General features: G+C 36.5%; 1 protein-coding gene across 2 annotated transcripts in view; it reads left to right on the top strand.

The window, feature by feature from the left end:
- The window catches only part of PROS1 (protein S (alpha)), a 103,738-nt gene extending 93,242 nt beyond the window's left edge, over positions 1-10,496 (top strand). The window contains exons 13-15 of one of the 2 annotated variants that reach the window (XM_011977265.1): positions 3,534-3,685; positions 5,722-5,947; positions 9,160-10,496. In XM_011977265.1, the coding sequence (XP_011832655.1) occupies positions 3,534-3,685; positions 5,722-5,947; positions 9,160-9,320 (539 nt within the window). In that variant the 3' untranslated portion in view covers positions 9,321-10,496. The remainder of the gene's footprint in view (positions 1-3,533; positions 3,686-5,721; positions 5,948-9,159) is intronic. The other variant, XM_011977266.1, reaches the window with a different exon arrangement.
- Positions 10,497-13,288: the final 2,792 nt, after the last annotated feature.

Here is a 13,288-nt window from a genome sequence, read left to right as displayed (position 1 = left end):
GAGAAGGATCTAGGTGGGGCTTTGTGGCTTCCCTGTAACTGGTGCTGCTTTCAGGACCGTATTAAGAGAGAGGCTTTCTCGGGTCTCCTTCCTCACACTCTGTTTTCTCTTGAGTGCACAGTAAGGTCTCTGGAGAAGAGCCTGTGAATGAGTATGAATTGTCTTTGTGTCTGCAGTTTCTAGGGCTTCTAAGCTCTTACATCAGCCCCCACTTGGAGTTCAGCAATTAGTTTAAATCTTTACCTAAATTATTTTTAGCAAATTGCATGGCATCTCCTATCTGCCCTGGGTTAGAAAGTGTTCTCATTCTGGCTCTCCTTGGAAACACCTGTCTTTCTTTAGGTTTCTGGTTAGTGTGTTGCCCTGTGACCTCAGCTCTTTGATAGTTCCAAGAAAAGTCGTGATTATGCAGATAATTTGGCTTTTGTTGTTGTCAGGGTAGGGGTAGTGCTCTTTCCAATTTTCTACAGCCTAAGTAGAGCAGGGAATCTTGCCATAGTGACCTTATAAATAATACTTCTGTGAACATCCTAAAACATACCTCCTTCTACCTTTATGTGATTAATTCTATGGAAGAAAATTTTAGAATTAGGTCATCTCTATCAAAGGTTATGCAAATATATAATTATTAGAGGTTCAATTACATTCTTTTCCAAAAATCTTTTATCAATTAATATTTCTACCAACAGAATGAGAAAGTGTATGCTTGAGTTTCTTTTTTCCAATCTGATAGTTCAAAAATTAAATTTTGTAGATTTGAATATTAATATTATTTCCCTAATTTCTACTGAACTTGAATATCCTCCCATATGTTTATTAGCTATTTATACATTCTATTTATTTTATTGAATTCTTTGTCTTTTTCTTTTTTAATAGTTCATTATTTGAGCTACTAACACTTTGAGCATTATAAATTGTTAGCATTAATCTGATATCTCTGCTTTAAGAAAATAATTACATTTTAATTATGTTTATTTGTAACCTAAAATGGGCGAGGTAAGGTGACTCACACCTATAATCCCAGAACTTTAGGAGGCTGAGGCGGGCAGATTCCAAAGAGCTAGAGCCCAAGAGTACAAGACCAGCCTTGGCAACATGGCGAAACCCTAACTTCACAAAAAATACAAAAATTAGCCAAGCCTGATGGCATGTGCCTGTAGTCCCAGCTACTCAGGAGGCTGAGGTGGGAGGATGGCTTGAGCCCAATAGGTTGACGCAGCAGAGAACTGTGATCTTACCACTGCATTCCAGCTTGGATGACAGAGTGACAGCATGTCTCAAAAAAAAAAAAAAAAAAGTGTTTACTATATTAATACAAATTTTTAAATTTTATGTAAGTAGGAGGTACAAATGCAGATTTATTACATGCATGTATTGTGATTTATTAGTGGTGAAATCTGGGCTTTTGGTGTACACATCACCCAAATAGTGAACATGATACCCAATTGGTAATTTTTCAGCCCCTGCCCTCCTGCCACTCTCCCATCTTTCATAGTCTCTTTTTACTACATTTGTTTGTTTGTTTTTGAGATAGGGTCTCTCTCTGTCATCCAGGCTGGAGTGCAGTGGTGCAATCATGGCTCACTGTAACTTAGACCTTCTGGGCTCAAGCAGTCTTCCCGCCTCAGCCTCCCAAGTAGCTAGGACGACAGCCGCGTGCCACCATGCCTTGCTAATTTCTATGTTTTGCAGAGACAGAGTCTTCCTATGTTGCTCAGGTCAGTTTTCAAACTCCTCGCCTCAAGTGATCCTCCTGCCTCAGCCTCCCAGTGCTGGTATTACAAGCATGAGCCACTGTGCCCAGCCTTTTTTACTACATTTCTAAGGACAAATTTTATGAAAGTGATTTCCCTTTTTCTAACATAAATTAATACAATGCCTAGCTGTGTTCTGCATATGAAGGATTTTTTGTTTTTAAGTTATAAATGGGGTGAGGATTAAATTAGGATAAAACTAAATCCACAATGATTTGGCCAAAGGAAAAAAATCCTGAAAAGGTAATGAAAATGAGTTACATTGTATCTTTAATAAGTAATTAATCATTTCATGGATAATTTGTAAGTGATCTACTTTGTAATTAATATTTAATGTTACATTTTAACTTCTATACATTTGCATGTTCATTTTAGTTTGAGCTTAATATCCTGTGTTAAATTTACTTATTTCAAGATAAATGTTTAGGTGATAGAAATTCCAATTACCCTGGTTTGAGCATTACACATTGTATGCATTTATCAAATGACATATGTACCCCAAAATATGTACAATTATGATATATCAATTAAAAATTACTTATTTCACAATGATTACATATACACATTCTTTTTTTTTTTTTTTGGAGACAGAGTCTCACTCTTTTTCCCAGGCTGGAGTGCAGTGACGTGATTTCAGCTCACTGCAACCTCTGCCTCCTGAGTTCAAGCGATTCTCCTGAATCAAGCCTCCCGAGTAGCTGGGACTACAGGTACACACCACCATGCTCGGCTAATTTTGTGTATTTTTTTTTTTTTCAGTAGAGATGTTTCACTATGTCGCCCAGGCTGGTCTCGAACTCCTGAGCTCAGGCAATTCCAAAGTACTAGGATTACAGGCATGTGCCACTGCACCTGGCCTATATATTTTTTTCTTCTGAGTGGGAATTCCAGGATTATAATAGAACACTTGGTGACATTATATGTGGCTAAGTGGAAGAACATCTTGTCAAAGGAAAATGATTTTCCTTATTCACATTTACTCTTTCAAGGGCTCCATGTGGCATTTGGGCTTTGCTATATGTTACATTATATTACATGAGGAAGACTTCATTCAGACTATGAACTAATATTTTTAGGAATCCGACTACTCTGGAAACATATTAATTCAACAAATATCTATTGAGTGACTGCTGGGGAAACAAAGCAATGATAGAGACATATACCTCCTAGAGCTTGCGCTTTAGTGGGATAGACACTTAACCTAGTAATGAAGAAAGAGAATGTGGAGGATTATGACGAGAGTCACGAAACAAGGGTTCCCATTCTGATTTCAAAACTAACTGATGATGTCAGTGTATTTCTCTAGTATCAAACTATCCAACTCTCCTATGTATATAGATCATATTTATCCTTTGGAGTTATGATGGCAACTGTACCCAGATTTTCCCTCCATGATTACAGAAAAATTGTTGAACTTTCAAATGTGTACTTTGAAATATGACCACTTTGAGAGCATTGGTGAGTGTGCAAGGGAGAAGGAAGAGCTGTTAAAGAGCAAACAGGGAAAATCCGTGATAATCCTTAACACCACATTCCAGAATTCTCTTCTAGGAAGAACGGGAAGATGGGACTCCATTTGAGTGTTTCTTGCCTGCATTAAAAAAAATTTTTTTTTTTGTTTTGTTTTGCCTAGGTTATATAGATCATTGAGAAAGGGAACAAAACGTTTAGTATTACACAAGATAGTTTTGAATATTACCCGGACTGTATTAATAATAATTCCTCCTGGTGCACTTTAGGAGTGCATTGATCATATTTCTGTTTCATTCTTTTAAATAGATAATGGATCCAATGCTGAGGGTTGGCATATAAATGTGACCTTGAATATTCGTCCATCCATGGGCACTGGTGTTATGCTTGCCTTGGTTTCTAGTAACAACACAGTGCCCTTTGCTGTGTCCTTGGTGGACTCCACCTCTGAAAAATCACAGGTAACTTAACTCTACACCTATGTGAGCCTTGTTTTTCTTTTCATTTTTTAAAGCGAATATATAGCAGTATTTACCTCAAAGGACTATTTCAAAGATTAAATAAAGTAACTTATGTAAAGTGATTTGGCAGTATTTACCTCAAAGGACTATTTTGAAGATTAAATAACATAACTTATGTAAAGTATTTGGCACAATCTCCAGCACATCATTAAGGACTCAAAAAAATGTCTGTTATTGTTACTTTTTTTGCTGGCTTGTTTCCAAGGTCTGAACGAAGAAGTAAGGGGAGGGAGGATTGAAAAACCTCTGCATCTATAGGTAAGATTAGGCAGACTCTCACAGAGGCTGCTTGGAATCATCCAAGTGCATAGAGATCCACCCTTATTAAGAATCCTTTAAGCATCGTGAGAATTAGTCTGTACTGTCAACATAGAAGTGAGTCTAATTACAGTGCACTGTGAGATATTCAGTGCTTAATTATAATGTTTTGTTCTTTCTTACACTCTTAATCTTTTCTCCCAAGAGTAAGTTAGGAAAAAAGAGGGAAAGTTAAAACTGGTCCACTTGGCTTCTTACTGGCAACTCTTATTTGAAATTAGGAGGAAGAACACAAAAAACCTTAGATGAAAGGAAATATGAGGGTTATCAGAAGATCTGTATTATTCAGATTTCTATTAGAGGATAATTGCTCTGTCTATGTGTCATCCACAGTGTATTCCAACAAGTTACAGCAAGAAGCTGATGTCTATGCCAAGGCTGGCTTGGATGCTTTCAGCAGATTTTAGAAAGAGACCTATGGTTGAATAATGTCTATTGTAGTAAAACAGGTTATGCTGTTTGCAACTTAACGTATGATTCAGGGAGGAGGTTGGGAAGTTTCTGGTGGTTAACTATAAGTAACCTAAAAATATCCTGATGAGTTTTTTTTGTTTGTGTTTTTGTTTTAATCTCCTGTCTTTAAGGAGCTTTCTACATTTGGATTTCATGGTTTTTTTTGTTTGCTAGTTTGTTTTTCTTTGTAAACAAAATTGAATTCCTATCTTCAACACTATGTTCATGCAGTGGAGGAGGTTAGCGCATGCCATGTCTTTGATATTTATTTTATCCTTTGAGTGTTTGCCTCCATGATTCTTTCTTTGTATGTCAGATTTCCTTCATAAGGTCCATGTGCAATATTTCATAACTATATTCCAGATACCATTGATCATTCTGGATCATTTTCTTTATTAACCATCTCTTTTAATGCGTTTAAGGATATGGACATGTACAACACAATAACAGATTTCCTCAGGCAATCTGTATTTGCAAAGTATAGTCTTTTCACTTTAAATAGGTATCTTGGATTCCTAAATAAACATTTCTGACTATGGTTTTATCACTTTCCTCTATGCCATATAAGCTACATGAAGAGATCACACTCAACACATTGAGTAATTTAGGCATAACGGCAGTTTGAAAAGTTCAGCAGAATGAACACAGTTTCTTTCTGGAGAATCTTCTGGCAAATGTTCTATAATGTACTGTTGGCAATACCTGGTGTTTCTTTCTCAGGGCCTCTTCACTTATTTTATCCCAAGTCTATAGGATTGCTTGTGTGGCACAAAGAAACCTGTTAGTCCTGCTGACATATGCTTACTAAAGCATTTTAAATTTCCCAAGTCTTTTCTTCAACAAAGAGTGATTCAACTCCTTCCCTTTTCATATGTAAACTTGGAAATTAGGAAGGCTCATAAACAGAAAGATATTGCTTAAGACACTCCGGTAGGTTCCGGTTGTTTTACTGAATTTTCAGAAACCAGTATACATTTATATGTTAGCTAAACTTAGAGTTTGTAAAACTAATGTGTTTTTAAAAATTTAGTCATAACTATTATGTTAGTGTTATAATAATTGGTAATTTTTCACTTAAATTTAGAGGCTCTATCATACATTTTCTTTCCTTATTGAAATTTAGTTTTTGACTTTCAAAAACTCCAAAGTCACTCTTAAGCAGCATCACTTTTACTCCTTGCTTATGTTGAATCTTTGTTCTTCAGGATATTGTGTTATCTGTTGAAAATACTGTAATATATCGGATACAGGCCCTAAGTCTATGTTCCAATCAACGATCTCATCTGGAATTTAGAGTCAACAGAAACAATCTGGAGTTATTGACACCACTTAAAATAGAAACCATCTCCCAGGAAGAGCTACAAACACAACTTGCCATCTTGGACAAAGCAATGAAAGGAAAAGTGGCCACGTACCTGGGTGGCCTTCCAGGTACTTTTTCTTCAGTTTTAAAAAGTATATTTTAAATCAAATTGATAGTATTTGAAATATATAATTATACTAAAAAAGCATCAGAAGGGAACATAAAATCCAGTACTCATTATTCTTTTTCTAGGGACTAGTACCGACAGTTTATTGGCATGTTTTTGTTTTATTTAGTTTAAAAAGGTTAAACTAAGGCTGATCAAGTTTTGCTGCATTTGGCTATCCCAGGCAGAAAGGATATGTTATTTTATTTCGTCATCACAATAGTCTTATAAGTTCAATATTTGTTTGTATTTATCCAATATTTATTCATCTATTATTAAGTTCATCTTATCATTTATCCAACTTTTTTATTTTTTTATTTTTTTTTGAGACGGAGTCTCGCTCTGTCGCCCAGGCTGGAGTGAGCGGCGCAATCTCGGCTCACTGCAAGCTCCGCCCCCCGGGTTCCCGCCATTCTCCTGCCTCAGCCTCCCGAGTAGCTGGTACTACAGGCGCCGCCACCACGCTCGGCTAGTTTTTTGTATTTCTAGTAGAGACGGGGTTTCACCGTGTTAGCCAGGGTGGTCTCCATCTGCTGACCTTGTGATTCGTCTGCCTCCGCCTCCCAAAGTGCTGGGATTACAGGCGTGAGCCACCGCGCCCAGCCCCATTTATCCAGCCTTTATTAAGACCCTGGGTACCAGGTGCTCACAACATAGTAATAAACAATCTAGTGGCAGAGGTAGACATTAAACAACTAATTAGTAAAATATCAAAATATTAAAATTGTGATCACTTTCATGAGGGAAAAGTATGGGTTACTTTTAGAACCTGAAAATATGACTTCTCACCTGGTCGTGGGGACCAGAAACAACTGGTCTGAATAATAGACTAAACTATAAATCTGATACTGAAAAGGTTAAATAAATTTAACCAGGTGTGGGAGTGGGGATTGGAGTTATTAGGCAAGTACAATGTTCCATGTGTGGGCAGAGTGGAAAGGGATGACACGCTGGAGGAATCTGTAGGATATCATTATGGTTAAAGCGTACTGAGCAAGGAAGACGGTGGTATATAATGAGGCTGTGAACTGGGTGGTTGGATCGATTGTTTGTAGACCGAGTTCAGTGTCATAAGTCTTATAATGAGAGACATGGAACTATTAAAAGTATTAAACAAGGAAGAAGTATAGCAATATTACAATTTTAAAAAGTCACTCTGCATGCTAGATGGAGATGGATAGGTGGGAGACAAAAGTGAGTTTAATTGAGATGATCTGAGAGGCTATTCAGTAGCCCAGATGAGGAAGCAGTGACAATAGTTGCAGTATCTAAACTACCATCAATTGTTGCAAAACAAACGGTCTGGGCATTGTTCAAAGTGCTTCAAATATATCCACTTGTTTAATTTTCAAAATAGTCCAGTGAAGTAAGTGCCATTGTTATCCCCATTTTACAGATGAGGAAACCGAGGAAGCTGCAGGAATAGGGTGATAGCAGTAAAGATGATGGACAGTGAATAGATTGGAGATATGTGTTAGAAACAAAATTAATAGGATTCAATGACTGAAAGACAGACAGGTATAAGGGTGACTTTTAGCTATCTGGCATGAGCAGTTGTGTGGATGGAGATTCCATTTACCAAGATGGGGAAAACTGGAGGAAAAGCAGAGTCATCTTTAACTAAATATTGGAAAATATGAAATTGGCACCAATATTTCACTTTAAATGGAAAAAAAGAGGCAGAAAGTTATTTAGAAGCATTTTCAGATGACATTTGCAATTTATTCTCATAGGGAGAATTCTGAGTTTGATGTCTGGACCTCTGATAACCTTCAATATATTCAATATATTGCTTAAACTGCTCATGGTCTTGATTTCCCATACATGGAAATTGTATCTGGGGTTTTGGGAAATAGAAGTAAATAGGCTTTAAAAGCTATAGATAGATAGATAGATAGATAGATAGATAGATAGATAGATAGATAGATAGATAGATAGATAGATCAATAGAGGTAACATAGATAGATCAATAGAGGTAAGTAGCGAGCATGCCTAATTATTAGGGAGTAAAATTATACTTTAAATGAATGAATTCTATATTGAAATCTATCTACTACCTTATCCATAAGTTAGTTGAATGCAATTTTAGGAAATCAAACCAACAAAGAGTTTAAAAGAAGTAGAATTATCAAAATTTCAGTGGTTTTGGGACTTTGGCAACAGCACTGAGGACTAACTTCAGGCAAAATGTCTGGAGAATATTTGAGAGGAGCTAAATATTGAGGTATTAAGAGTATAAACTGTGGGATGGGTAAATTATTAATTGCATGCGAAGTAGGCATGCTAAATTGCATGTGAAGAATTAAAACCCAAGAGAAATGGATAATTTTGAGTAATTTCGTTCCTCAAGAAATGAATGAATTTGAGTAATTTCTTTTCTCAAAAAAGGAAAAGTGGCAAAATCTATGATATTTAGCCCAACTTGAAAGAGATTCTTAACAAATGCTATGAACTCATAATAATGTGTGAACTTTATTCACTGTCTTGGCAAGTTAGAAGTTGAAAATTTCAAGATTTTTTTTTTTGGCACGAGGTACTGAAGATGAAGAATAAGGGCTAAAGAATATCCATTGTGAGTTAAAATTAATGGAGAGGAGAAGCCAACAAAGAGAAAGGAAGATTGTTATTTTTAGGAACTCCAAATAGTACATGAAAGTGAATCCTCTATCATGACCTATTGCATGCTCAACAAAAAACTATTTCTTTGGAAAAAATACAGAAATCTGCTTTGATTCCAACAATAATAAAAGAGATATATTGATCATGGCATTTAAAAGAGATTTCCAAGTAGCTATAATTTGGAGTTGAAAAAATGATTTAACAATGCTTAACATATTGCTTAAGTTTAAAAAGAAAATAATGTTATTTGTATAATAAAAATAGAATATCACAAGAATATGCTTGTTTTACTCTCCCTCAAATGTGTTTAAGTGTAAATGGAGCTAATTGTGTTTATGAAATCCGAGGAACTCGTGACGTGCTGAATTCAATGAAGTACAATAACATGTATATCAGAGTCACTTAATGTATATTTTTGGAATAGAATTTCACTATTAACTTTTCCTTTAGGATTAAAATTTTGCTGGTAATAGGAAGTCTGAATGACTTCTCTCAGTGTAAACAAACAAGATACTAAAAGTCTTGGACTAATAGTCTAATATTCTGCTTTTACAGATGTTCCATTCAGTGCCACACCAGTGAATGCCTTTTATAATGGCTGCATGGAAGTGAATATTAATGGTGTAGAGTTGGATCTGGATGAAGCCATTTCTAAACATAATGATATTAGAGCTCACTCATGTCCATCAGTTTGGAAAAAGACAAAGAATTCTTAAGCCATCTTTTCTATGCTGATAATACCTTTTCCTTGTCTGTAATTATACTTATGTTTCAATAACAGCTGAAGGGTTTTATTTACAATGTGCAGTCTTTGATTATTTTTAAAAGGTCCTTTGTCAAGGAAAAAAATTCTGTTGTGATGTAAATCACAGTAAAGAAATTCTTACTTCTTTTGCTATCTAAGAATAGTGAAAAATAACAACTTTAAATTTGAATTTTTTTCCTACAAATGACAGTTTCAATTTTTGTTCATAAAACTAAATTTTATCATCATGAACTACTGTCTAAATACCTATTTTTTTTTTTCAGAAAGCTAGGAAGTAAGCTCAAACAAAAGTACATGTAATTAAATACTATTGTTCATAGGCAGATACTATTTTGTTTTTTTGTTTTTTTTCCTGATGAAGGCAGAAGAGATGGTGATCTATTACATATGAATGGAATGGAGTGTCCTAATGCCTTATTTCAAAACAATTCCTCAGGGGGACCAGCTTTGGCTTCATCTTTCTCTTGCGTGGCTTCACATTTAAACCAGTATCTTTATTGAATTAGAACACAAGTGGAACAAACTTTCCTGAGAGCAGCACAGGAATCTTACTTCTTGGGAGCTGCAGTCTGTCCGGATGAGACATCAGATTAGGTTGAATACGTGGGGAAATCTGAAATGGGTACATTTCTTATATTTGGCTGTGTCGTCATACAAGGTCTACATTACAAAAGATAGAATTCAGAGACGGACAGGAGAATGAAGAAATGTGGGAGTTTGTTGTTTTCCTTGAATCCAACTTTTAATTACCAGAGTAAGTTGCCAAAATGTGATTGTTGAAGTACAAAAGGAACTATGAAAACCAGAACAAATTTTAACAAAAGGATAACTACAGAGGGATATAGTGAGTATTGTATCTTTGTAATCAAAGAAGGAGGTAAGATTGCCACGTGCCTGCTGGTACTGTGATGCATTTCAAGTGGCAGTTTTATCACATGTGAATCTACCATTCATAGCCAGATGTACATCAGATGTTTCACTGACAGTTTTCAAAAATAAATTCTTTTCATTATATTTTATATCATATAATAAACCGGTGTGTAATTTTAAAATGCATGTGAATATCTTTATTATATCAACTGTTTGAATAAAACATACAATTACATAATAGACATTTAACTCTTCATGCAACGAAGTAGTTCTTCAGTTAAAAGACAGATAAAGCTCAAATATTTGAATAATATTTATGATTGGGTGGTAGACTGGAACTCAGAAAGTGAAGAGAAGTAAAAGTAACATGTGTCTTTTGACACATCCCAGAAATTGTCTTGCTAGATATAATTTTTCTACCGATTGCCACCAGGTACTATGGGGGATGAATATCAGCAAGTGGCTATTGATAATTACATTCATGTAAAAAAGCAAGGAAAAAGAAAAACAGAGAAAACATGAGAGAGGGAAAAAAAAAGAGTGAAAAAAAGGGGAAAATGAATTTCTTCTCGGGAGGTGTTCCCTGCTTTTCACTTGATTATGCCACATACAAGTCAGATACAGGGATCGATTCTACCTTTCACATCAGAAACCTTTCTGCATGCACTGATGCTCGTCGAGGCTCCAGACACGCATTTATAAATTTCATCTACCTTTGAGATGTGCTCATACATGGCTAGAGAGAGGGTCTAGACCTATGGCTAAGAATCTCTGATTGATGTTTAATTTTGAACTTTGCCAAGAAATATAGATGCCTACTTTTAAAGAGTTGGTAGAGAACAGTAGTTTTCTGAAGGCAAAGTGGATATTTGGTGCCATTTCAGCTTTGTATATAAGTGGAGAAACTCCAAATAACACGGCCATCCAGAGTCCCTTAGAACTCACATTTTGAAAAAGTTTTCTTTTTTCTTTTTGAACATGTTATGTGACATGGTAATAGAACTCAACCATTTGCAGCGGTCAGTGATGGGTCAGTAAAAGTGATGATCAGATTAACCATCAGTACTGGTTAATCTGTAAGAATGGGACTATTCACCTCATTTCTCCTGTCTGAAAGTGTAATTCCAGTCTTAGTCCGTATATGTCAGTGCAATAAATATTTCCAATTTTCTTTTCATTCTAGAATTAAGGAACTGGTGGTATTACTGGAAAGGGGACTTTTTCATGTGAACATTTATTTTTTCACAAAATAATTGCCTATTTATTTTTGCATTCCCCTAGACCTTTAGTTGCAATCATCAGTGGGAACTGAAATAATACAGAAGATGAATATCTGAAATAATTTTATTTCAGATTTCATCATGTTGCTATTAATATTGATTTGGGAGATACACGGTCACTAGAGACTCAAAGGACTAGTCTGATAATTTCTAAATCATTCATTCAGCAACAAATATTTATCAAGCACCTACTCTGTGCATGTGGAGTCAAAAGTAGAATGTCTGAGGGCTAAACCCAATGGAATAGGAAGTCACAATACTCAAGTTGGCCCTTGGTAGTCCTCAGATTCCTGTTCCTTGGAGCTACAAAGCAGCTCTTTTGTGGTCATCCTAAGAAGTGATAAAACTTTTGGTCGGCCGGGTCTGGTGGCTCACGCCTCTAATCCCAGCACTTTGGGAGGCCGAGGCGGGTGGATCACCTGGGGTCAGGAGTTCAAGACCAGCCTGGCCAACGTGGTGAAACTCCGTCTTTACTAAAAATACAAAAATTAGCTGGGCATGGTGGCAGGTGCCTGTAATCCCAGCTAGTCGGGAGGCTGAGACAGGAGAATCACTTGAACCTGGGAGGTGGAGGTTGCAGTGAGCCAAGATTATGCCATTGCACTCCAGCCTGGGCAACAGGGTGAGACTGTCTCAAAAAACAAACAAAGAAACTTTTGGTCAGTGGTTTGCTCCTTTTGAAGAAGATCGTTTTAATGATGGTCTTGCACGCGGGTTTCTTGCTATAGCAAGCTTTGAGCTTTCAGAGAACTTATATTTGAAAATTGGATCTTCTATGGAAGAGACATTGCTTAGGGATTCATCTAGTGCTGTGCAAGATAACCTCTGGCTATCTTGTATTTGTGTTTGCAGAATGCGAAGGTGAGGGGCAGTTACCTTGGCCGGCATACGTGGGATTTGGGTACATATTATTAATAATATAAACAGTGCAAGGCCAGATTACAAGGTCAAACTGACAATGGGAAAAGATCTTAGCTTCAAGGTGTGAAACTAAGAGTGTCAAAAATAGAGGGGAACTGAGTATGGGGAGGTTTGGAACAAGTTGCAAAGCAGTGAGGTTGGGGGGTACTTCCTGATCCACAGTCCGATACTCTCTAGTGTACTTTGGACGTGCCATGGTGTAGCGGTTGTCTTGCTTGTGGATAAGAATAGCATTTGGTGAATTTACACTCATTTCTGCTAACCTACTTGCCATAACAAGCCCTCCCCGAAGAGAATCCTATTTTCATGGGAAAGAAATTGTAAAGTAATATCTGCAATTTGCTACTGATCGATTCTCTTTCCTGTTAACATTTCAAACTGTGAAATCTGCAATCTCATTCTGGAACTGGGGTGTCCCTAATCTCCAGATGGGAGAACCACTTGATACATCAAATCCTTCCTCCAGTTGATTTGAAGAGAAGGGAGAGTGGGCCAATATTTAACTGACATAGGAAGAATCTGGCATTATGATCTGGAGGTCCCAAACAATAAATACAAAAAAAAAATTTAAATAAAGACAAATTGAACACTTGGGCTGACACTGGAGCTTCTGAAGATGAGCATCTTCTGAGCCAACTCAGCATGTATGGAGTAGCTGCAGGGGACTAACAACTGGCTGTTCTGAAAAACAGGCGCAGTCTTAGTCTACCTTGTACATGTAGCTAGTCAAGTTGCAAAGCTGGGATTGCAAGGCAAGTTGCAAAGAACCAGGATGTCTGGGTCAAAAGTCCATGCCCAAATTTGAAACTACACTGTTCCCGTATTCTTACTAGTTACCCCAGCACTT

Source organism: Mandrillus leucophaeus, unplaced genomic scaffold (assembly GCF_000951045.1).
Source record: "Mandrillus leucophaeus isolate KB7577 unplaced genomic scaffold, Mleu.le_1.0 Scaffold176, whole genome shotgun sequence".
In the NCBI taxonomy this organism is placed as follows: domain Eukaryota; kingdom Metazoa; phylum Chordata; class Mammalia; order Primates; family Cercopithecidae; genus Mandrillus; species Mandrillus leucophaeus.
The sequence above is the reverse complement of the archived record's forward strand: the minus strand, read 5'-3'. Positions and strand labels throughout refer to the sequence as shown.